Source organism: Atheta coriaria, unplaced genomic scaffold (genome assembly GCF_025399875.1).
Source record: "Atheta coriaria isolate IRGN ID8LTWV9N9 unplaced genomic scaffold, Caltech_Dcor_3.1 hic_scaffold_5_pilon, whole genome shotgun sequence".
Lineage (NCBI taxonomy): Eukaryota > Metazoa > Arthropoda > Insecta > Coleoptera > Staphylinidae > Dalotia > Dalotia coriaria.
The window spans coordinates 6,395,743-6,416,941 of NW_027045447.1; the positions used below are offsets into that span (position 1 = coordinate 6,395,743).

At 38.4% G+C, this 21,199-nt stretch overlaps 7 protein-coding genes across 10 annotated transcripts; 2 read left to right on the forward strand and 5 right to left on the reverse strand.

Moving 5' to 3' along the window:
* Positions 1–37: 37 nt before the first annotated feature.
* On the reverse strand, positions 38–1,104 carry LOC135792834 (transmembrane protein 272-like). The gene is made up of 4 exons (XM_065303592.1): positions 824–1,104; positions 660–770; positions 341–604; positions 38–278 (listed from the first exon to the last, which is right to left on the reverse strand). Exons 1-4 carry the CDS (start codon positions 948–950, stop codon positions 46–48), a joined length of 735 nt encoding a protein of 244 aa, XP_065159664.1. The 5' UTR covers positions 951–1,104; the 3' UTR covers positions 38–45.
* Positions 1,105–1,156: 52 nt separating this feature from the next.
* LOC135792831 (uncharacterized) lies at positions 1,157–4,910 on the reverse strand. Of its 2 annotated transcripts, none has more exons than XM_065303589.1 (10): positions 4,681–4,910; positions 3,070–3,275; positions 2,813–3,003; positions 2,658–2,760; positions 2,524–2,604; positions 2,293–2,459; positions 2,054–2,242; positions 1,567–2,005; positions 1,365–1,503; positions 1,157–1,302 (listed from the first exon to the last, which is right to left on the reverse strand). In XM_065303589.1, the coding sequence occupies exons 2-10, from the start codon at positions 3,185–3,187 to the stop codon at positions 1,227–1,229; spliced, it is 1,503 nt and encodes a 500-aa protein (XP_065159661.1). In that variant the 5' UTR covers positions 3,188–3,275; positions 4,681–4,910; the 3' UTR covers positions 1,157–1,226. The 2 variants fall into 2 exon arrangements, with proteins under 2 accessions (XP_065159661.1, XP_065159660.1); XM_065303588.1 differs by having other exon boundaries at positions 4,547–4,910.
* Positions 4,911–4,917: 7 nt separating this feature from the next.
* LOC135792835 (uncharacterized) lies at positions 4,918–5,639 on the forward strand. The gene is made up of 2 exons (XM_065303593.1): positions 4,918–5,227; positions 5,392–5,639. The coding sequence occupies exons 1-2, from the start codon at positions 5,011–5,013 to the stop codon at positions 5,586–5,588; spliced, it is 414 nt and encodes a 137-aa protein (XP_065159665.1). The 5' UTR covers positions 4,918–5,010; the 3' UTR covers positions 5,589–5,639.
* A 78-nt stretch (positions 5,640–5,717) lies between these two features.
* On the reverse strand, positions 5,718–9,363 carry Hsp110 (heat shock protein 70Cb). 2 transcript variants are annotated; one of them, XM_065303585.1, is made up of 5 exons: positions 9,053–9,363; positions 8,672–8,870; positions 7,552–8,617; positions 7,226–7,497; positions 5,718–6,941 (listed from the first exon to the last, which is right to left on the reverse strand). In XM_065303585.1, exons 1-5 carry the CDS (start codon positions 9,166–9,168, stop codon positions 6,138–6,140), a joined length of 2,457 nt encoding a protein of 818 aa, XP_065159657.1. In that variant the 5' UTR covers positions 9,169–9,363; the 3' UTR covers positions 5,718–6,137. The 2 variants fall into 2 exon arrangements, with proteins under 2 accessions (XP_065159657.1, XP_065159658.1); XM_065303586.1 differs by having other exon boundaries at positions 7,271–7,497; positions 9,053–9,361.
* A 491-nt stretch (positions 9,364–9,854) lies between these two features.
* UQCR-Q (Ubiquinol-cytochrome c reductase ubiquinone-binding protein) lies at positions 9,855–10,518 on the reverse strand. Its single transcript, XM_065302378.1, has 3 exons — positions 10,384–10,518; positions 10,066–10,224; positions 9,855–10,007 (listed from the first exon to the last, which is right to left on the reverse strand). The coding sequence occupies exons 2-3, from the start codon at positions 10,217–10,219 to the stop codon at positions 9,913–9,915; spliced, it is 249 nt and encodes an 82-aa protein (XP_065158450.1). The 5' UTR covers positions 10,220–10,224; positions 10,384–10,518; the 3' UTR covers positions 9,855–9,912.
* Positions 10,519–10,756: 238 nt separating this feature from the next.
* Top3beta (topoisomerase 3-beta) lies at positions 10,757–14,677 on the forward strand. Of its 2 annotated transcripts, XM_065302735.1 has the most exons (9): positions 10,757–10,942; positions 10,998–11,405; positions 11,460–11,808; positions 11,878–12,676; positions 12,747–12,964; positions 13,031–13,051; positions 13,190–13,414; positions 13,479–13,634; positions 13,692–14,677. In XM_065302735.1, the coding sequence occupies exons 1-9, from the start codon at positions 10,852–10,854 to the stop codon at positions 14,008–14,010; spliced, it is 2,586 nt and encodes an 861-aa protein (XP_065158807.1). In that variant the 5' UTR covers positions 10,757–10,851; the 3' UTR covers positions 14,011–14,677. The 2 variants fall into 2 exon arrangements, with proteins under 2 accessions (XP_065158807.1, XP_065158808.1); XM_065302736.1 differs by lacking the exon at positions 13,031–13,051.
* Positions 14,035–19,905, reverse strand: fid (fire dancer). The gene is made up of 4 exons (XM_065302733.1): positions 19,638–19,905; positions 18,853–19,126; positions 18,444–18,793; positions 14,035–18,387 (listed from the first exon to the last, which is right to left on the reverse strand). Exons 2-4 carry the CDS (start codon positions 19,114–19,116, stop codon positions 15,510–15,512), a joined length of 3,492 nt encoding a protein of 1,163 aa, XP_065158805.1. The 5' UTR covers positions 19,117–19,126; positions 19,638–19,905; the 3' UTR covers positions 14,035–15,509.
* Between the last annotated feature and the right edge of the window lie 1,294 nt (positions 19,906–21,199).

Below are 21,199 nucleotides of genomic sequence, written 5' to 3' on the forward strand. Positions count from 1 at the left end.
ATTTAATGTGGAATAAAATGTTTTTGTATTAAAAGATAAATGTACTTACCATTCAATTCGGCCGTCGGACATATCGTTTTGGCTTCCACCAATCTGAGGCTGAAAAATGATGCTCGCGATGCTCAGTGAGCACAAACACACTGTGACTGTACCCAGAAGAATGTAAACTGAAGTGATCAACCAGAAAGCAAACAAGTAGAGGCTTTTATTGCAGTAGCGGCCGTTTTCCTTATTTGGGTCATAGTTGGGTTCAAATTCTTTGTACACCCAGACAGATCCTGTAATGTTATTATTTTAGAAAAGATGAACATGCATAGAAACGTGTTATAAAATAATATACCTATTATAAACCATCCTAACATAAAACAATTAAGTAGAGCTTGTGTGGGAGATTGTCTCAAATGCTCAGCATCTCTATCCTCCTGTCTTTCCCTTACTCTTGCAGACAAGTGTAACAACTGCTTGAGAATACCAAATATACCCCCAACCAGCAAATACACAGGAATGTATTCTCCTTGTGGGCATTCATGGAGATATATTGAACCCATTACTATCATACATATAGGTATAGCTATTGTTACACCCAAGATTATTGTACACCCAACTAAAAACACAAATAATCAATAATGTCTTTACATTTTCTTATCAGATCAATATACCTGCACCAAGCAATATGATGAAAACATTCTTAAAGAAATCAAAGATGCCTTTGCTTGTTTTCCTAGCCTCTCGTACTCTACCAAAGAGTGAATCATATGATGGTGGTGGTGCTGTAAAAATCATGTGATTATACCCAAAATGATTGAATGATTGGAATAACTACCATTGGGGTTGATGGCTTCCTCATAGGATGGTGGAGCACCGTTGCTGGTGGACGGTGAGAGGGCCCCCGCGATGTTATTATACGACGGAGGGGGCCGACTGGTGTTCTGTGTCGTTTGTGCAACCATTACATCGTCGAGTCGTACGATTCGTGCATACTATTCTGTGGCTTCAAGACTATACTACGTACTTTAAACTTAAATGATTGAAAGAAATGCATTAAGAATGTGCGTGTTGCTGCGACTCGAAGAAAAGTGTTAGCTTCGCAAACATAACATCACTCATATTTGCAGCTAGAAAACGTAAAAATGTAGAATGCGAACGCAGCGCCATCTAGATATTAAAACTTGTATTTATTAAATGTTTAAATGCTGGTCGCATAAAATATGCAAAAAAACATTGCTTTATGCGGTAATGTTGGTCCAAACATAACAATACATCTTTCTGAAGGTAATAATTTTAGGTTTAACATCAAGGTACCTAAAATAATACATTATAAATGTTTGAATTAATTATTTCAGCAAGACTGAAAGACTTCATACTGTGTGATAAAATTAATTTCTTCCACATCCATTGTGCAAGGCATTTCATACAACCATAATATTTTTGTATCTACTTCTTCTTTAAAAAGGTTTATAATTCTCCAGAACTCCATGAAAAGATCAACAAAGTAATTTCGCCCTGCACAACAAAACATTTAAACAAAACTTCACTTCTGCAAAGAAACAAAACTGAATTACTTACGAAAATGTCGCAATTTGTTCTTCAAAATATTCGTTCCACCAATAATAAGTGAAATATGTCCAATCTCTTTGCATTTCATACGTGTAACATCTTCAATGTGCATGTGCACAATCTTCTTTTTAATTGGAGTGTTCGTCGTCACACTAACCAGCCTCACGGCAGTGTTATTCAGATATTTATTCATCTGTTTTTTTACTTCATACAAATTGATTCGATTGTATGATAGCGCGTCGCAGTTTTCATATAAACCATTACACTTTATAGCTAGTAAAATATTGAAAGGAAACGGAAAAACAGCTTCAATGCTCATTGATGATCCATAAAACAATGTTAGAACCTTTATATCACTTTGAGAGCGTGCATTCATCTTTGGAAACTTATTTAAAACTATTTCATTGGGCAATAGATCAGTTTCATTGGTTGTAATAAAGATGGCTGACTACAATTACAAAAAATAGTTTAGATAATTCAAAATGGAATAATATACCTTCAGCGTATGTTCTTCAGAAACGTGTAGTAAACCCTGCACCATATTTGTACAAAGAACACAAAAAGGCACACTAGTTACCATTGTGAATGACCAGTAAGTTTTAATGCAAAAGTTGCAGAAAGCAGCTTCACATGCAGGATTCTTACATTGAAACTTTTTAGCATTACCACAAACAAAACAATATTCCTACAATCAATACAATAGTAAAAGTTGTTTATAAACTAAATTACACTTACATAATGTCCATCTTTAACACAATAAAGTACTTCCTGCAACTTTTTTGCACATTGTACACAAATCTTAGCTTCAAAGAGTGGATGTGCAACTCCATTTTCAGTTAGATCAGATAAACATGCTACACAAGTTTTTTCTATAGCATGTGGAAGATAATATTGAATTTTTCCTATAAAATATATTTTATTATAAACTGATGTTTATCAGATTTTACTGCATTATTCAAATCTTACTTAGTTTTTTTGATCTATCAAGTTGTTGTTTTCTCAATAATTCTCTGGAATGAATTGAAATTTTAACAAATTCAGGCAAATCTAAAACAAAAATGGTGCATATTTATTCATTTTTTAATAAAATATAATAATACCTTCAGTATTTGAGGTATGATCAATATTCAGCATTCCATTACTTCTTGCAAATGCAATTAAAGAATTAAAACCCATGCCAGCAGTAAATGGATATCCATAGTGCTACAAACAAATGGATTTAAATATTCAAAGATTTTTGAGAAATAAAACTTACTGTTATGCACTCTTCAACTGCCTTTTGCCAAAGTGGAGACTTTTTTGATTTGTAATGCTTAGAAAAGTTGATTGCAAAATGTACAATACCATTTTGGCTAACATGTGAAATTCTATGGTCACCAAACCAAAATATTATACAGTGGTCTCTCTTTTCATTAAATTGTACATCTTTGTGGTTTATAATAATGCCTTAAAATGTTAGTCATTGTTAGTGCAATAAATATTAAATAACAATTAAAGTTTGTTGAACTCTACCTGGCCAATAGGAACTATTAAATTTCGCCCAAACATAGGTACCTCTCATGAATAACGAATCCGCAACATTTTCAAGTACTTTTCGTTTACGAAGTTTTGTTTCAGCCTTTGTTGCCATTATTTAAATGTCACCAAAAACTCATATAAAATTATGAAGATTTCCATAAATTCAGGTTATTCCCGGTAATTCCCAATGTGTTCGATTTCTTAAAGCGCATGAGCCGTCAATACACGAAGAAAGACGAAAAGTATCGAAAAATGTAATCGTCGCATACTTATTAGGGATTGTCCATTAATCACGTGAGGCATGAAGGGGGGGGAGGGGTTTGTTAAAAATCACGAAAAATCACCAGGGGGAGGGGGGAGTGGAGTAAGATATCACGTGTATTTATTTTTTCGTCAAACGCACGATTTCTAAAGAGAAAAATTTTATTATTCTTTGTTGGGATTAAAATACACGTGATGATGGGGGTGGGGGTAATCTTAAACCTCACGACGTATCACCAAGGGGGAGGGGGGGTCCAAAAAATGAAAAAAAAAGATCACGTGATTAATGGACAGCCCCTTAGCAGCCATAGGAACCGGAAACTAAGAAGAAATACAAACAAATCCGTTGAGATATGAACGCTTAAGCAGGCAACCATATATGTAGCCGAAGACAAAGTTTCCGTGAACAAATCAAAAGTACAAACTGCAAAACAATTACTTCTTGATAAATAAACAGTAAAAGACAGAATTTAAATGTAAAATAAATGGGATTGTCAATTACAATCCGCTGAAAGCGCGATTTGTGCATTATAACCACTAAGCGGCTAAATTTAGAGTCTATTAATAAATTTGTATATTGTATTTTGAGTCGAATTGAGAACGTTTTGGCAGGGCAGAGCTGCGGTGCAGCGGAAGAAAATTTCATCGCTAAATCGCAATCGATATCAGCGAAACAGTAAATATTAGACAAACACTACATTGACATAATAATTAGTTTACACGTAGTTTAAAAGGCCGCAAACAAACGAACACGGAATGGATGCTGTACTAATGTTTGATGTACTTATGTACTTGAATGTCTTCTACTACCCGCTATTCGCCCTGAGCCATCCGCTAATGACAGTTGCAAAGTTCTTTAGTCCAAATTACAAGACTCCCGATCTCATTGCAGTAGATGCGGCAATTGTGACCACTTTAATACTGTCCGATTTTGTTAAAATTATTGTGTTTCGTAGAATGCGTGAGCAACGTAGAGGTAAAGTAGAATTTGAATTTAGTTTCTATGAATGCTTTTTGCAATAGTTTTTTATCACCCAACTAAAAAGTTTATAAAGACTTTTTGATTTTAAACTCGCGTGCGTTTTAGAAATAATATCGTAACTACTTTAACCAGGTTGGCATTTATATTTAACTCTTGTTTTATATTCGTGCAAAAGTTTAATATAAACTTAATTTTAGTTGTTGCAGTTGTGATCGCCGTTTTGTTAACCTGCATCTCACTGTGCTGCATCTTATACATCCTGATCAAGCAGGAAAAGGTGATGCGAATGGAATATATCATCTGCAGCATAACATTCGTACTCTTCGTCAACGAGTTGGCCTTTGGAACACTGCAATTCTTACCGTGCTGCAAGAAAAACGAATTTAAATGATTAAAAAGACACTTCCACTACGGACGCACAATGTTAACTAGCTGCTAACTTCATAAGTTTGTATTATTACCGAAAACTGGCGATGAAATGTCGCCCCTAAAAATAAAATGGTACAGATACCGAACACGCTCGTTCTACATATATTTTCTAATTACACGTTGCTTTCGCTATAAATAAATGTAAAATATTAATGAGCCAAAACGCGCGTATCGGACACATTTTTTCCTTGCCGCGGCGCGGGCTAACTTGGGACGGCATCGCGGAATCGCAGCAGTTAGTTAATTTTACATAATCGCCAGCCATGGATGCGCCGCTCATGTACGAAGTGCTTCTTTACTTAAACGTATACTATTTCGGTGTGTTCGCTGGCAGCGAAATGCTCATCGTCTTCGCCAAATTCAACGGCCCGCTGCCGACGCCACACATCGAACTCGACGGTGCCGTGGTCGCCGGTATTCTAATCTCCGAACTGATAAAGTTGCTTATGTTTAATCGTCTTAGGGACTTAGACCGGAAGTGTAAGTGTTTGGTTTGCGATTTTCACGTGAGCGCCGACAACACAAGTTTCCAGTGCCACAAACCAACAACTAATGTGTGTAGTTTTGTAGATTGTAGATAAAACCAACTGCTTACCTGTGATTCCATTAACTTACGATTTAGAACAATTGAAACTTTTATTCAGGTTTATCAGACTTCCTAGCGCAATTCCTCACAGCTCTCTCGCTGTTGGGGCTGGTCTACATATTCGTATTGCAACATCCGGTGCTAAAAATCGAATACATCGTCTGCACCATTATGTTCCTACTGCTAATCACTGAGTTCACATACGGTTTCCTGCAATTCGTGCCGTGCTGCAAGAAGAAACAATACGCCGAATAAAATGTAATGTGATAAAATTAAAGAAATACATATATAACACTTTCGGATGCATTTTATGGAATTACATATTTATTGGCCTGGCAATAACGGTGCACTTACATCGTTAGTTCGTTATTGGAATAAAAGCACTTTCGAGTGTATTAGCAAATTTTAATACCAATAAACAAACTGAGTTACAAAAATCATCCGGATAAATTACGGTTGCGGTTCAAAAATGGCTACAAGTAGAAAATAATTACACTAGTCCTCCCTGTCACCCTCAAAGTGGTCCTACGGTGCCAATTTGTAGCTAGAATTATCATATTATCACCAGCAAAATAAACGCAACTCTGGAAATGTCGCTAACCAAATTTAGGAAATGCTAGGAAAAATCTGTCGAGTTGTTTACAAAATGAACAATTCCACGGCCGAAAGCATTAGTGAATTGAACGCCAGATTCCATGTCGCTACTTGATTTGGAAAGTGTAAATGAACTGAACATCATATCGAACGTTGATATCGTTTTTAGTTTTTTATATATAAGTTTTCTATCTAAACAACGTGCAATTTCTATGAACAATCCATCTTCTCTTCCGAATTGCTTTCAGTCGTCTTCTGCTTATCCTGTTTCGCGTCCGCGTTGTTCTCCTTCGCTGGTTTCTCATCTTTAGGTGGTGAAGGCGCCTTCGGTTGTGGTTTGTTGAAGATAGGATTGACGATGCTTTCAAACGACGCCGCTTCCTGGCGGATTTGCGCTACGGTAACGGGTGGATTCTCGTGCTTCTTTGCAGCAGCTAATTTATTATGAGTTTTTTCCAACCATTTGAACGAATGTTCCAACGCTTCGGCGGCTTTCTTCCTTTCCTCATCGGTAACGTGTGCGTACTTCGGATCACCAGATCTCATCGCCTCCAATACCTTGTGAGATAGTTGCAGGCTACGCGAAAAGCTCTCAAGAATCATAGGTCGCAACTCACTCTCAACGCGACGCATTTGAATGGGTTCACCCTTGCTCTTCAACTCGGCGAGTTTATCAACATATACCTGGCGGTTGCAATTTTCGCCATCTTCGTACAGCCAATTTTCCATATCGTCCAATTGGGAGAGGAGACCAGAACCATCGGATTCCAAAACGTACGGAGCTAGTTCACAATCTGCTCCGAGCTTACCACGCAACTCGTACACGTATTCTTCAAGAGCATTTCGCGCATCCGCACGTTCCTTTTCCTGCCTATCCGCAGCAATCATCTTCAATTCTTGCTCAGTATATTGATTAAGTTCAACCTGTGAGAAACCATACACTGATGGTTCAATGTTGAGTTCAATACTCTTAACAGATTTCTTCTTTTTCTCTTTTTTGTCATCAGCACTCTCCTGGAAATTAAACTTGATCGTTAAAAACACGTTAAAGTTTCGATACTCAAGCAACATACACATCCGAAAATATGATGAAGAAATACATGCAAATGCAACATAGACAAAGAAAATATAAAACCACAAAACACAAGACATGTGTATACAAATAACGAAACCTAGTCAGCATAGGTTTTTCTTTAGCAATGTTTTTTTTTTCAAGTTAAAAGTGCAAAATAAAAATTTTGAAAAGTGTTTGCGTTTCTGGATTTAACCGGGCATTGGCCAGGGCTAGATGAGCGTACCCGGCCGAACAAGGCTGATATTTTCTTCGTCCAGCTGGGGCCTACCTCAGGTGCGCCATTGGCCTCCGCTGGCGGCTGGGCTTCCTTGTCATTAGCCTCATCCTCGCCTGCTTTGGGCGCATCTGCATCAGCTTCCATCGGTTCTTCCTTGCTCTCGTACATCTGAGCGGAGCTGATGGCCATAATACCGTGCAAGTTAATTCGAGCCTTGACCTTCACCTTCTGCTCTTTACCATCCGGACTAGGCTTCACGTCCTTGATAGTCCAAACACCTATAAAAACCCTACAATTAACAAGCAACACATTAAAATTCATCAATAACCTACCAATATGTTTATCGGGGTATGGAACATCGCAGTTGTACGCTGCCCGAACGCTGAAGGGTTCCTGCCTGTAGAAACTGAGCATTTTCGAGAAGGGCGCGGCGTGATTAGCCGGAAACACTTCAACCTCACCAGGTTCATCATGTGCACTGCCGTCCCAGGAAACATAAATGGGATATTCTTGGACATCGGTGACGCTGAAATCACGCACACGCACTGCCGGCGACAAAATAGCGCATTGCAATGCGCAACCACGCGACACCGACTCATCCTGGTTGAGTGTAGTACTAGCCGGCCGGTGGAAAACTTTCTCAATCAACTGTTTAATCGCAGGAATCCTAGTAGAACCGCCAACAACTTCTACAGAATGAATATCAGCCACGTCCAAACCGCAGCGAGTCAACAAAGTGCTCAAAGTCACCTCTACTCTCTGGAATAATGGCGCGCATAGTTCCTCCATATCTGCGCGTTTCATTTCGCTATGCACATCTTTATCATTCATTAAGCATTCGATGTTCAATGGTAGTGGGGTTGAATTAGCAGACATCTGCTTCTTAATCTTTTCTACCTCAGCGAGTAAACGTACATAAGCCCTGGCGTTAGTTCTCGCGTCAATATGATATTTCGCAAGAAATTCTTTAGCGAAATGCTCGGCGAGTATCGTATCAATGTTGCGCCCGCCTAATGCATGATCTGACGCTGTGGCTAGCATCTTTAGTTTACCCTTGTGGAATGCCACCGCGGATACTTGCAGCGAAGATTGCCCGCAGTCTACGAACACAACATTCCGCGGTTTTTCTTCGGGCGGCGGTAAGTCCTGCTTATAAATGCCGTATGATAATGCCGTAGCCGTGGTTTCATTGAACAGTCTCAGAACATTAAGTCCCGCAATCGCCGCTGAATCTAGCAGAGCCTTGCGCTCATTATTGGTGAAGTAAGAAGGAACAGAAATGACACAATCATTGATCGGTGTTTGTAAAGCGGTGGCAGAATCGTCCTTCAGTTTGGTAAGTAACATAGCAAAACATTGTTCTGGAGAGAAAATGTGTTCCTCATCTAAATACTGGACCTACAAGTACAACTTGTTGTAAGCTGCAAGCTGTAAATTTTTAATGAAACCTACCTTTATGCCTATATTCCCATTTTTTGTTTCCAAAATGTTATAAGGCAAAGAAGCGATTTCCTTTTGGACTAACGGATCCTTAAATTTCCTACCCAGTAATCTTTTGATATTGAAGATGGTGTTTTTCATGTTGGTGACCTGCTGGTTTTTGGCGGCCACCCCCAAAATGCGATTTTTGCCCGAAAATGCAATGCATGATCTGTAATAAGATTCCGAATTTGGAGAGACACCCACCTTAACGCAAACCGCGTGAAATCATACGCGCTTCTAACCAAATTAGGAAAATGCGCAAATATGGCAATGTTGGAATTTTACAATGTCAATTGATCAATGGGAGATTTAATTATCAAATGCAATAAAAACGAAGGATTATGTACTTACGGCGTTGCCCGCAAACTGTAGTCATTGGCGATTGTCTCGATGCCGCCCGCCTTCGCCACCGCCACATAACACGATTCGTTGCCGAAGTCGATACCGATGACGGACATTGCAGCCATTATTCGTCGATATTACGTTCGAAATAAACAACGTTCTATGTTAGCGTAGAATGAAATCACCACGTTTTAAAGCGGCGAATTGGATTCACGTGTTTCGCCAGCAAGTACAGCGTGCAGACACAAATGAACGCAGTTGTTCGCTCGAACTGCCGGCAATGCTAGTGGAAACTGAGACACCAACCAATAGGGAATTTTCTAGAACTGGAACTTTCTAGAACGCTAACGTCGTCTCTTTCAAACACAAGCCGACTGCCATTTTCTGTAGGATAAAATGCGGCGGACAGAAATAGAGAAAGAGAGAGAGAGATTTGGATGCCATACCAACAAAACAGCTGCAAAATCAATACTGACAGTCATCGCACTAAATTTCGTTCGTTATCGTGGTACCTCGTGCAAATATAATAGGCAACCAAATTCGCTTTGCAAACAAATAAAATACAAACCAGCAAAACAGCATTTCATTGTGTACAAAACCATTGTTTCTGATTATAAAACTTTGTATAGGACAAAAATAAATGTTATTCACCAAAATTACGCATTTGCTACGTAATATTTGGAAGTATTTCAAAAGTACATTCAACATCATTGTTTCCTTCCAGTCACAAACATTAGTCAACATTCTATAATTACAATCAAGTTATGATATCCTAGAAATAGGGAATTTTAAAGATAATATAACATCCATGTATTGTTACTATAATTTATTTATAACTTTATGACACTACCAGCATATTTTATTTACATTTACTTATCATTTTCAAAGTCAGCAGGATTCTTCCTCATGAGTTGGTAATGAGCTTTCTCAATTTGGTCATAAACTAGGTAACCGATAACAAATGCTAGAAAATAGAAATTTTCACATTGGGATAAATAAATGTCATCTTATATATAACTTACGAGGTACAACATAGAGGAAAGATGAACTCATCCTTCTCACAGTGTTGGGAATGCCATGTGAAACCACATTGGCAAATGCTTTTTGTTCAAAGGGCGATAGGCGGTATTGGATGATACCGCGCATCTTGAACAATTCACCGAATCCGTGACCCATTATGCCTAAAAATTGTTTTTACTATTTAGCTATTACATAATTATCCTAGTAAAGACTTTTATTGATTCTCATTTACGGGAAAACGGAAGTGATGGATAGAATAGTGAATATAAATAGTTAGCTGAGTTTAATAGGGCATACTATTTAGTGCACTTATAATTTACCTGTTTACTTGGAATTTGGTCTATATCGAAATAAATCTAGTCGCTGCTGAATCGAGTGCCCTGCAAACTCAGTGCTAGTAGCCAAGGTCACCAAAAATAAGATTCTGACAGTGTGACACATGTCAGGGTTAGGCATTTTCATATACATGTTCAAATCATATACATTCAATGGATTACCTGATGGTGTAATTTCTGGTAAAGAAAACGAAAATAAAATTTTATAAAGCGGAATTAATCAAAATTACTATGATTATAATTTTATTGTAACTTTATTGTAATATTATTGTTTTATGTTTTTGTTTAAATAAATTATCTTTTACAATCGCAGATTATTTCTTATAATTTTACCCATTCTATTCGTTCTGATCCTATCAATGCCGGCCGGCTACAAACAGCTAAAAACTGGCAATTGGCAATGTGAAAAACCTAATTATTTTTCTTTAAAGGAAATACCAACAACAAACAATCATGAAAACGGTGTTGATGGTAGCTGAGAAGCCTTCTTTGGCGGCTTCTTTAGCCAATATTTTATCCAACAATAAAAGTTCTTCAAGAAAAGGTAAAATAATCCCATGACAACATTTCAGAAAATAATATAAAATCAACAATTTAAGGATTAAATGGCTCCTGTTCTGTCCACGAATGGACCGGTTCCTTTATGGGGCAGAACGTCCGTTTAAAAATGACTTCTGTATGTGGTCATGTAATGAGTCTGGACTTCCTTGGCAAATACAACAACTGGGATAGGGTGGATCCTGTAGAACTCTTTTCATGCCCAACAGAGAAGAAGGAAGCAACAGCAAAGTTAAAAATGCCCTTATTTTTGAGTGTGGAAGCCAAAGGTTGTGACTATTTAGTATTATGGCTAGATTGTGACAAAGAAGGAGAAAATATTTGCTATGAAGTTATGAATTGTGTTGCCAGCAGTATACATGGAAATGTATACAGTGATGCTGTAACATACAGAGCAAAATTCTCTGCCATTACTGAACGCGATATTAAAGCCGCATTTAATAATCTAGGTAAGAATATTTTAAAAAGAAACAATACCACTCTAATTTAAAATATTAACAAAGGAAAACCGAACGAAAACGAAGCAAAAAGCGTTGATGCCCGTCAAGAACTAGATTTGCGCATTGGTTGTGCATTCACCAGGTTTCAAACGAAGTTTTTCCAAGGACGCTATGGCGATTTAGATGCGTCTTTAATTTCTTATGGTCCATGCCAAACTCCAACTTTGGGCTTTTGTGTACAGAGACATGACCAGATTCAAACATTTAAGCCTGAACCATATTGGGTTGTGCAGGTTTATGTTAAAACAAATGAAGGGCAAACTGTTAATTTAGACTGGCAGCGGATGCGCTGTTTTGATAAAGAAGTAGCAAATGTTTTCTTACAAATAGTAAGAGAAACAAAAATTGCAAAGTAAGTACTACTATTCTTTCTAATAACTATATAAGTAACATTTAACTAAAAATATTTTACTTTATCAAGAGTACAAAGTGTAATAAGTAAAGAAAAACTAAAACCGCGACCACCGGCGTTGAACACAGTTGAATTAATGCGTGTTGCAAGTTCCGGTCTTGGTATGGGACCACATCATGCAATGCAAATTGCGGAAAGGCTTTACACACAAGGATATATCAGTTATCCTCGTACAGAGACCACGCGTTATCCGGAAAACTTCGATTTACTCGGCGCATTGAAACTACAACAACACAACTCAGACTGGGGAAGTGAAGTTAGTGAAATTCTACGTGATGGTATAAATCGTCCTAAATCCGGACATGATGCTGGCGACCATCCTCCAATTACTCCGATGAGGAGCGCATCACGTTCGGAACTCGATGGAGATGCATGGAAGCTATACGATTATATAACCAGACATTTTATTGGTACATTATCAAAAGATTGCAAGTATTTAAGCACGAAAGCTACTTTCATTATTAACGAAGAAGTATTTACAACATCCGGGAAAACTTTGCTTGATCCTGGTTTTACTAAAGTGATGACTTGGCAGGAGTTGGGTAAAGGTGAAATTGTACCCACGTTTAAGACTAATGATAATGTTCCGATTCTTGAAAGTAAACTAACTGAACACCAAACATGTCCGCCTGATTATTTAACGGAGGCCGAGTTGATTACTTTGATGGAGAAACATGGTATTGGTACAGATGCGTCTATTCCTGTGCATATTAATAATATTTGTCAAAGGAATTATGTGACTGTGTCTGGTGGTAGGAGACTTATACCTACAACGTTGGGAATTGTTCTTGTGCATGGTTATCAAAAGGTAATAAAGTAAAAATTTAATTCTTTTGAAACAATTTCAATAAAATAATACTTTTGATTGAATTGAATAGATTGATCCGCAATTGGTTTTGCCTACAATGCGTTCAGCTGTAGAAGAACAATTGAATCTCATAGCAGCTGGTAAAGCAAATTTTCAAGCAGTGCTTAAACACACCGTCGAAATATTCAAATTGAAGTTTCAATACTTTGTGCAGAACATTGACGGAATGGATCAATTATTCGAGGTTTCTTTCAGTCCGTTGAGTGCTTCCGGCAAGGCATTCTGCAGGTAATTACATATCGATTAATTTTAATCGCGTTATTTTTGAAATTTATAAAGAGTTTACACTTGCAGACCATTCTACTTGTTTTCCAGGTAATTTAAACCTGCAAAAATAAGCTTCAGTGTGTTTATAACAAATAGTTAACTTAATTTAATATTATTTTATGTTGTAACTAATATGCAACGCATTTCTGGTTTTAAATTTTGTTTTAAACATGTTTTTCATTATAGATGCGGTAAATGTCGTCGTTATATGAAGTATATCCAAGCGAAACCTCAACGTTTACATTGCTCACAATGTGATGAGACATATTCACTTCCTCAGAATGGTAATATAAGATTGTATAAGGAGTTGAAGTGCCCGTTGGATGATTTTGAACTGTTGTCGTGGACAATGGGAAATAAAGGCAAAAGTTTTACGTTTTGTCCGTATTGTTATAATCATGCACCATTCAGGTATATTAACTGCTGTAATACTTAGAATTTTAGCAATATTGACATAATTTATTTGTTTATTTAGGGATATGAAGAAGGGAAGTGGATGTAATGCTTGTTTACATCCGAATTGTCCTCATAGTTTGAATAGTAATGGCGTCTCGAGTTGCATTGAATGTGAAATTGGTGTACTTGTGTTGGATCCAAGTAGTGCACCAAAATGGAAATTAGTTTGTAACAAGTAAGTTTATTCAATGTTTATAAACAACTGAGTTATTTAATTGTTCCATTTTCCTAGATGCGATATTATTATTCATTTATTCGATGATGCTCAGAAGGTAAGCGTGGAAGATGATGTCTGTGAGTGTGGCACACAGCTCTTGAATGTCAAGTATCAATCTGAGAAGACAAAGCTGCCTAATGAGGCGACCGACATGACGGGTTGCATGTTCTGTATGCCAGAGTTTGCGAAACTGGTCGATAAGCATAAAGCAATCGCGAATAAACGTGGCCCGCGTGCATTTCGCGGTGGCCGTGGTGCTGGTCGAGGTCGTGGGCGTTCCAGGCCCAAGCAACCTAAAGACAAAATGGCGCAACTCGCCGCGTATTTCGTGTGAAATAGGAAATAATCATACACTTAGTTGCGAATTTTTTGTAAATATGTTTGTTTATTTTCGTATTTACATCGTATTTATTTTCGTATGGTAATTTTTCATTTATCGATAGAGTGAAACACATTTAATCCAATCCACAGAACTTCAATGAGTAGTGATGCTATTTTGTTTCCTTGTGTGTTATTTTTTTTGTTTAGACTTTTTTCTTCTTTCTTAAGACGTATCAAAAAGATTTCTTTTTATTATTATAATATGTTATACATTATAACAATCAAGACAGGCACAAAGTTCGGTTTCTTATTTTTTTTTTGTTTTCTCATTGTGTGTACTCTGTATAAAAGTACGCAGCGTACGAACCAGTTCGAAGCAAGTACATACGTCAATTTGCAATCATAATTATTAATACATATAAAAATAACAATCAAATATAACATTGGTGTATGTAAGAGAACGTAATCTATACTTATACTTATATAGAACATTAAAGCTTTGTATTCATGAGAAGTAAAATCGAATTCCGCAACGAATCGAAATCAAATACGTAGAGTTTTTAGTTTGTAACAAAAGTATACACGTAGAAAATCTGCTATCATGTTTAATGAATATGTACAAGATCAGATGTATTTAAATATTATTTGTCAGCTCAAGTATATATCATCTACGATATTAATATTATGTTTAAACTTTATTATCAGTAACTTCTAAATATCATCATGTTCGAATCATTGTGAACGAAAGTAGAACTCTCAAAATCAACAAATTAGCCTAAATTTTATTTACTCTTATTAACATTACTGATCAAACCATATCAATCAATCAATCATTCAATAAATCTTTTCGTAAACTCTGATATGAAATGCCAGTGAGTACAATATTCATGCCATTATTAATATTAGTTGTAAATCTGAAGCAAACGCCACTATGAAGCAGTTAATTCTTCAAAAATTACGTTATTTCAAGAACATATCATATAAACAACAACTTCAAACCCGAACAATACTTTTACACCTCATTCTTTCTTCGTAATACTGCGCATAAGTAGTAGTATAAAATGTTTCGCATTAACACGCCCATTTATAAATCGATACTATTCTCGTTTCGTTCAAAGAATCATCTTTTTTGAAATTTTAGGCATAATCATAAAAATTGTATTTACAACCACAAATTGATTGTTTGAATACTGTGTGGAGGAAGGATTCTATATCAGCGACTATGTAGCACTTAACAAGACTTATCATTTAAAGTGGCGATTCACTAATATGTTCTTATGTTTTAGCGCAATATGTACACCTTGTGCTTTTTTGACGTCCTTCAAGCTTAACAATGTTGTTGATATTTGTTTGTTTGGTGAAAAAATGTCCTGAAGCAAACCGAAAATACTTGAGCAAAACGTTCTAGAATGTCGTCGTCTCTCCTTCGATGTTACATCTATACGCTAGAATGTGTTTTACAATGTTTCTTGTTTTGATTGTAACCGGTGACAGTATTATTATGAAAGCTGGTCAGATTGTCCATACCTGCACCTTCTCGGCGACAACACACCAGCTGGCGTGGTCGTAGTAGGATGAAATAATGTGTAGGTTCTCTACGTACTTTTCTATCAGTTGGTCCAATTCACCTTCTCTAAAAACGTGATAATATCGATGATACGTGATTTCGCCGCCGACGTTGTCCGAGGGTAGGGATTCTTGCGACGTGTCGCTGAGCGACGGTATCAGGTTCGATTTGTTCGAGGCGTCCTTTGATGAGAGCTTGGAATTAGTGCTCTTCTCGTCGAAGGAGGAGCGTTGTTGCGCTTCGATGTTGAGTTTCCCTTTGATCGTCTTCCATTCGGGGCATGAAGCTAACGATGCTGTACTGCCACCATCACCACTGTAACGACTTACAGTATCTTCAGATTCTATCGAATGTCGACTCAGTTGTAATCCGGTACCGGTGGATGTAGAAATTGTCGAATTCGGACTGCTACCACGTTCGGAATCACAGGAATCAATACTCGCGCCATTCTTGTTTAGTTTATTATGATTACCATTCGTTGGTAAGGATGTGGTGGCTATCATACTACCGCATGCTTCAATATCCTCCGCAGGACGATTGATGTCAATAGCGGGTACCTTCATGACTCGCTTCGTTTGTTTACCACTACTGCATCTACATTCGTACTTTTTACATTTGGGACAATAGAATTGTTTGTCACTGGCGCTGAGCTTGGCAAGATATTCGTTCTGTTTTTGAATTTCGGCGCTTAGTTTTGATAAATCTTGGAGCTCCTCGCTCAGTCTATGAATATACGGGTCGTCGATATGTTCCAGCGAATGGTTGCTACCGGCAGCTTCGTTGCACTTCAACTTCTCCTGATACTGATCAATCTCATGCAGCAGTTTCTCGCTGAGCTTATCTGCGAAATCAGTCAGATGTTTATGGCATTCTTCGTTCCAGTCATCATCGCCTAGCAGTGGGATGCGATCCGATTCGTACCGGCGCTGCATGACCGATTGCACTTCGTCAGTCTTGATCTCTCTGCGTTTAGCTCTCGGCGATGATTTGATCACCTTTTCGACCGCATTGTCGAGCGATTCGGCGACGTCCCGCGCGGCTTGTAGCAGCGCTGTGCGTTCTTGATGCACTTCGGGGAATTGAAACTTTGACTTTGTTTCGGAATTGTTCACACTGATCACACTATCAACTGACTCTGGCGAAGACACTGCACTTGAATCACTATCCTTATCATCTGTCTCCGGATTGAAGAGTTCTAGGGATAACAGTTTCGGTAGAGGTTTTGCGATTGTCTCTACTTTCCCGTTGGAGACTGAACTATGACGCACGATGGGATAATTGTGTTTCGAGGTACGCGCACCAAAACCCGGTTTCGAACTGAGAAGATCTTTGATTTTCTGTAAGTTCACATCCTTCTCCTTCGTAGTAGTTGTTGTGTTGTTATTGCTATTTGTTTCTACTGCCGTAGGTTTGAATTTCGGAATCGGAGAAACTGCATATTTCTGGGCTAACGATTCATTGACAGGTTTCGGAATGGATGATCTACGTTCGGTTAATTTAATATCAGTCGGTGATAGGATACTAGCAGTGGTGGGTTTCGGTGAACTCAATTGTTTCGTCAACGGATAGATACTGAGAGGCATTTGTTTGATGCGAGGACTTGTAGGGCAGGACGATTGTTTGATGCGTGGTGAATTCGGGACGGAATTAGTGTTGACACGTGGAGATGTTGGACCTGGGGACAATGTAGGCGACATGGGATTGGATTTCGGTACGAAGATAACTGAAGCAAAACTATCTTCGGAATCAACACTGGTGTCACTTTGTAAACTGCTGTCTTTGGATGAATCAGATCCGTCTTCTTTCGACGATCTGCGTTCGTTGTTCGCGTTGCACTGTTCAATAATAATCGCTTTCTGTACATTACAACTATTTGCGACATCATCTTCAGGAATCGTCGGTGAAATCATCTCGGAACTCTTCCATTGTTGAAACATACGCACGAATCCATTCTTGAGTGATGCACCAGTCACACGTTCGATGTTCGTTGATTTGATTTTATTCGTGAAGCCGGTCTTAATCAATTGCAAACGCTTCGCTGTGCTCGTATAAAAGTACGTGTCTCGGAAGTTTTCAAACGAGTAATTCCTATGATAAATCAAATCTTCATTGAGTGAGGCTTGTTTATGAATATGTTTACGCAGTCGTTCTTTTTCCTGCAGTCGATCAGTTGACATGAGTTCTTCGTTGAGTGACCGCTGCTTTTGTACACCTCCACGAAACTTTGACCTATTCTCAATACGAATATCAGGCAGCAGTTTTTGGATCTCAGTCGGTTTGTCAAGATCTTCTTCTGCGTCTTCCTCGCATATTGATTGTTTTTGTTTGACAAGTTTCGGTTTAGTTGATCGAATGCTACTGGTGTTAGAATCTGATGTTGAAATGGCGTCCGGAATACTCGCCACGCTTGAATTTGATCGAATGATATTATTGTTCTCCATTGCGGTCATATTATTAAGACTCCTCGACTTCATCGTGACAATATCGTTGATTATCTGCGACGATGGAAATGTCTGCCGTCGTTGAGGCATTTCATCATCATCCACACGTCGTAATTCAATTGGTAAATCTTGAGCATCACACTCGCAACATTCACAACCATCCGGATCATATCGTTTAGGTGGTGGTTCCTTGTGTGACCAACTGTCCATAAACCATGGTCTATGTACACCCATCCGACGTCCACCGGCTAGTTTTTGAATGGCTCGTCTTACAAACGAGTAACAAGTCTCATTGGGACTCGACAAACTCGAGCTGCTTGGAGACGGAGCCTTGGGGTCAATAGATCTTGTCGTACGTCTCGTTTTTCCACGTTTTTTACCTCTAAAAATAGATTTCATGATAAACATGTGCGTATTTTATGATGATTGCAAACGTACCTTGTTGATTTACCACTCTCGCTATCAGAAGTGTGACTGTACGCATGATAATGCATACAATCATCCTCCGAAGTATTCGTGGTCGATGTAAGTTCCAGGGACGGTGTGCTCAGGTGCTGTGGCCGATGCCATGGCACAAGAACATCTTGCGATTCAAATTTCCGGTGGCTCTGTTCCATCGCCCAGACGGAAATGATCAACCGTCCTCCGATGCGTAGCACTCGTGCCAATTCACGCAACGCACTCACGCGTCTTTCAGTGGTTGCAAAATGATGGATGACTGCAATCGACAAGACTGCATCCATGCTTTCATCACGAAATGGCAGCGCTAAGTTATCAAGCACCAACACCTGTCAATCACATTTATCAAATTAGTTGATAAGAATATTATAATTATGGTATATTTAACCTCGTTGTCTTTTTCATGCGCCATTTCGCATAATCGCCGACATTTCTCTCCGCCCACATTGAATATATTGCCACCGCTGACGTTCAAGTATTTTCCGTTTCCGCACCCGATGTCGCACACCAACGAACCCGGCTCCAACCCTTCGATGAACTCCTGCACACGCGGCCATGGTCGACTTCTGGAGCTTTCGCAGAACTGTTCGTAGACGTCGTGTACGTACGCCTGCTCTAAAGCAACACTTCTTGCTACTTTCTCATTTGTCATCTTATTCTATCTGTAATAATATAGAAATAATGTTTATGACTTAGAAATCAGTTTGTTTTAGGTGTATGCGGTGCGTCTGCGGTAATTCATTAATGTGCTAAATTTAGTATTCTGTTATATATGACATTCGCCCCATCGCAAACCCGCAAAAATCGCGAATCCTGCTCGTATATACATAGACCTGCTTCCTCTTTCGGTCTCCAGCAGCAGTGCCAGTATACGAGGTATTGATCCGCACAATTTCTCGCCATCCCTTACATTGTCTCCTCTTCTCGCCCACATAGATCACATGCATTCGACCATTATGGAGCGCGATACGAGGTTCATTCACAAAAAGCTTGCCCCATATTTCTCGCATGCGAGCGACAATAAAAGCGCGATTCTATGTCCCAACATTAGAAACATTTCCCCCGACAAACACAAAAACAACTCGCCCTCAACTAATAATATTTTTATATTAAAAAATAAAACAAAATTTATCCATAAATTTGGGTGGGTTATTTCTGTTGGGTACAACTTACCTATGACTTCGTTGCGTTATTGTTCCGATATTTATCGTGGCGGTGCGTTATCACAGGCATAATGAAATCCAATTCACTTTATTTCTCTTTTGTGAGTTGTTGGTCACACGCGAGTACCGAGTGAGTGAGTGCCCGATTTGTTACTGAATGCAGGTGTAGTAATATCGGCATTTAGCCAGCCGAAAGAACCATCGTGGCGGTTGGCGGTGGCGAAGACACGTACAGTGAGCTCGCGGCTTGCGCGTAATGCGAGCACTGAAGACTGGTGGCAACCGTCGTTTGACGTCATCGCCGCCGCTCCACCGCCGCTATGCGCAATTTTCGTGTGGGATCGGTGTCGGCGGCGCACATCCACCGCCGCACGTATACAAAGCGTTGGTGAAAACACATCAAACAAATGAAGCGCATATTATTCTAATGCACTTGTAAGCGCGTCTAATCAAGCAATATACCTGTCCTAATCAGATTCAGCATATAATTTAATCATTATAAATCAATATATACTAAAATTTTCTTAAATCTAATCGAAATATTGATTTATTTATGCAATTACATGTATTAATGACGAATGTAAATCTTTTCAGTGCATTTATTTATATTATGCGTGTGTGGTTATCATATTGTTATTAATTTTTATCGATTTTCCGAGTGGATTGGCCTAAACTTAGTGGAATGAAGCGATGTGGGTGTTCTGTCGTCATAATGTGTTGCGACCAATCAAAATATCGCGGTCTGCGCCCCATGTGTTGGCGGTTGGCGTGGCGTGGCACGCACGCGTCATAGTTTTTCGAGAAAATGGAAAATGCACCGAGGTTTCATCATAGATCAAACATACTAAGTTTTATTTTATTGCCTCGTTGCAATAAGGAGCATGAAGGGGTAACTAAGGGGTGGAAGAGAATAGAATGACGTCAAAAGTGGCACGTGAAGTGTTTACCATGGCACCACACGTGTAGTTTATTGTATACGTGCGCAAAATTAAACATATTGGTATCGAATAAGGTATTTTTAGTATGCAACTTGCAATTATATTGCGCAGATGCAACAGGAATGTATTTTGATAAAAAATTTAGTTTTTAACTTTAAAACTATTGCGTAAATGATAATTGCGATTTGTGACATCAATTTTGAGTTAACAAAACAGGGAACTTGGTGTTTATAGAATGTAATCAATGAAAACTACACTCAATATACAAAATGGCTGACAAATCTCGATCGGGGAAGTGACGACAGAGTTGCCTAATTCGTTTTTATTGATATCTTGGCGATTTTCCCAATTTCGCAGAGAAAATAATCATCAAAAGCAGTTTCTGTATGCCATTACTTCTGTTTCATTAAATACGAGTTAATTTAAGTGATTTTCAGTTATAATTCAATGTCAGACGTGGCCATTGTTTACAAAAACCAATTATAGACACATATTTCTTCATGGTTGGCATTACAAACGCGTATAAAGTACTTTTGAATACTTTTTCCTGCCTGCAACTGACATACAATCCATTTATATGACAATGAAATGAATATCACGTGTAAAACGAACTCAAAAAATAATTCCGTATTTT

Bases quoted from the DNA above. Each gene is read 5' to 3' on its own strand.
- Hsp110 (XM_065303585.1), bottom strand. From the start codon at position 9,168: ATGGCTGCAATGTCCGTCATCGGTATCGACTTCGGCAACGAATCGTGT. The intron at 8,871-9,052 runs GTAAGTACATAA...ATCTTATTACAG, and splicing joins TACAGTTTGCGGGCAACGCC to ATCATGCATTGCATTTTCGG. The intron at 7,498-7,551 runs GTAGGTTATTGA...GGGTTTTTATAG, and splicing joins ATACCCCGATAAACATATTG to GTGTTTGGACTATCAAGGAC.
- LOC135792835 (XM_065303593.1), top strand. From the start codon at position 5,011: ATGGATGCGCCGCTCATGTACGAAGTGCTTCTTTACTTAAACGTATAC. The intron at 5,228-5,391 runs GTAAGTGTTTGG...ACTTTTATTCAG, and splicing joins TAGGGACTTAGACCGGAAGT to GTTTATCAGACTTCCTAGCG.
- LOC135792834 (XM_065303592.1), bottom strand. From the start codon at position 950: ATGGTTGCACAAACGACACAGAACACCAGTCGGCCCCCTCCGTCGTAT. The intron at 771-823 runs GTAGTTATTCCA...TGATTTTTACAG, and splicing joins GGAAGCCATCAACCCCAATG to CACCACCACCATCATATGAT. The intron at 279-340 runs GTATATTATTTT...ATAACATTACAG, and splicing joins GTTAGGATGGTTTATAATAG to GATCTGTCTGGGTGTACAAA.
- LOC135792831 (XM_065303589.1), bottom strand. From the start codon at position 3,187: ATGGCAACAAAGGCTGAAACAAAACTTCGTAAACGAAAAGTACTTGAA. The intron at 3,004-3,069 runs GTAGAGTTCAAC...TAACATTTTAAG, and splicing joins TAATAGTTCCTATTGGCCAG to GCATTATTATAAACCACAAA. The intron at 2,460-2,523 runs GTAAGATTTGAA...TATATTTTATAG, and splicing joins TGATAGATCAAAAAAACTAA to GAAAAATTCAATATTATCTT.
- UQCR-Q (XM_065302378.1), bottom strand. From the start codon at position 10,219: ATGGGTCACGGATTCGGTGAATTGTTCAAGATGCGCGGTATCATCCAA. The intron at 10,008-10,065 runs GTAAGTTATATA...TCTATTTTCTAG, and splicing joins TTTCCTCTATGTTGTACCTC to CATTTGTTATCGGTTACCTA.
- fid (XM_065302733.1), bottom strand. From the start codon at position 19,116: ATGACAAATGAGAAAGTAGCAAGAAGTGTTGCTTTAGAGCAGGCGTAC. The intron at 18,794-18,852 runs GTTAAATATACC...TGTGATTGACAG, and splicing joins CGCATGAAAAAGACAACGAG to GTGTTGGTGCTTGATAACTT. The intron at 18,388-18,443 runs GTACGTTTGCAA...ATCTATTTTTAG, and splicing joins GAGAGTGGTAAATCAACAAG to AGGTAAAAAACGTGGAAAAA.
- Top3beta (XM_065302735.1), top strand. From the start codon at position 10,852: ATGAAAACGGTGTTGATGGTAGCTGAGAAGCCTTCTTTGGCGGCTTCT. The intron at 11,809-11,877 runs GTAAGTACTACT...TACTTTATCAAG, and splicing joins AGAGAAACAAAAATTGCAAA to AGTACAAAGTGTAATAAGTA. The intron at 13,052-13,189 runs GTAATTTAAACC...TTTTCATTATAG, and splicing joins CCATTCTACTTGTTTTCCAG to ATGCGGTAAATGTCGTCGTT.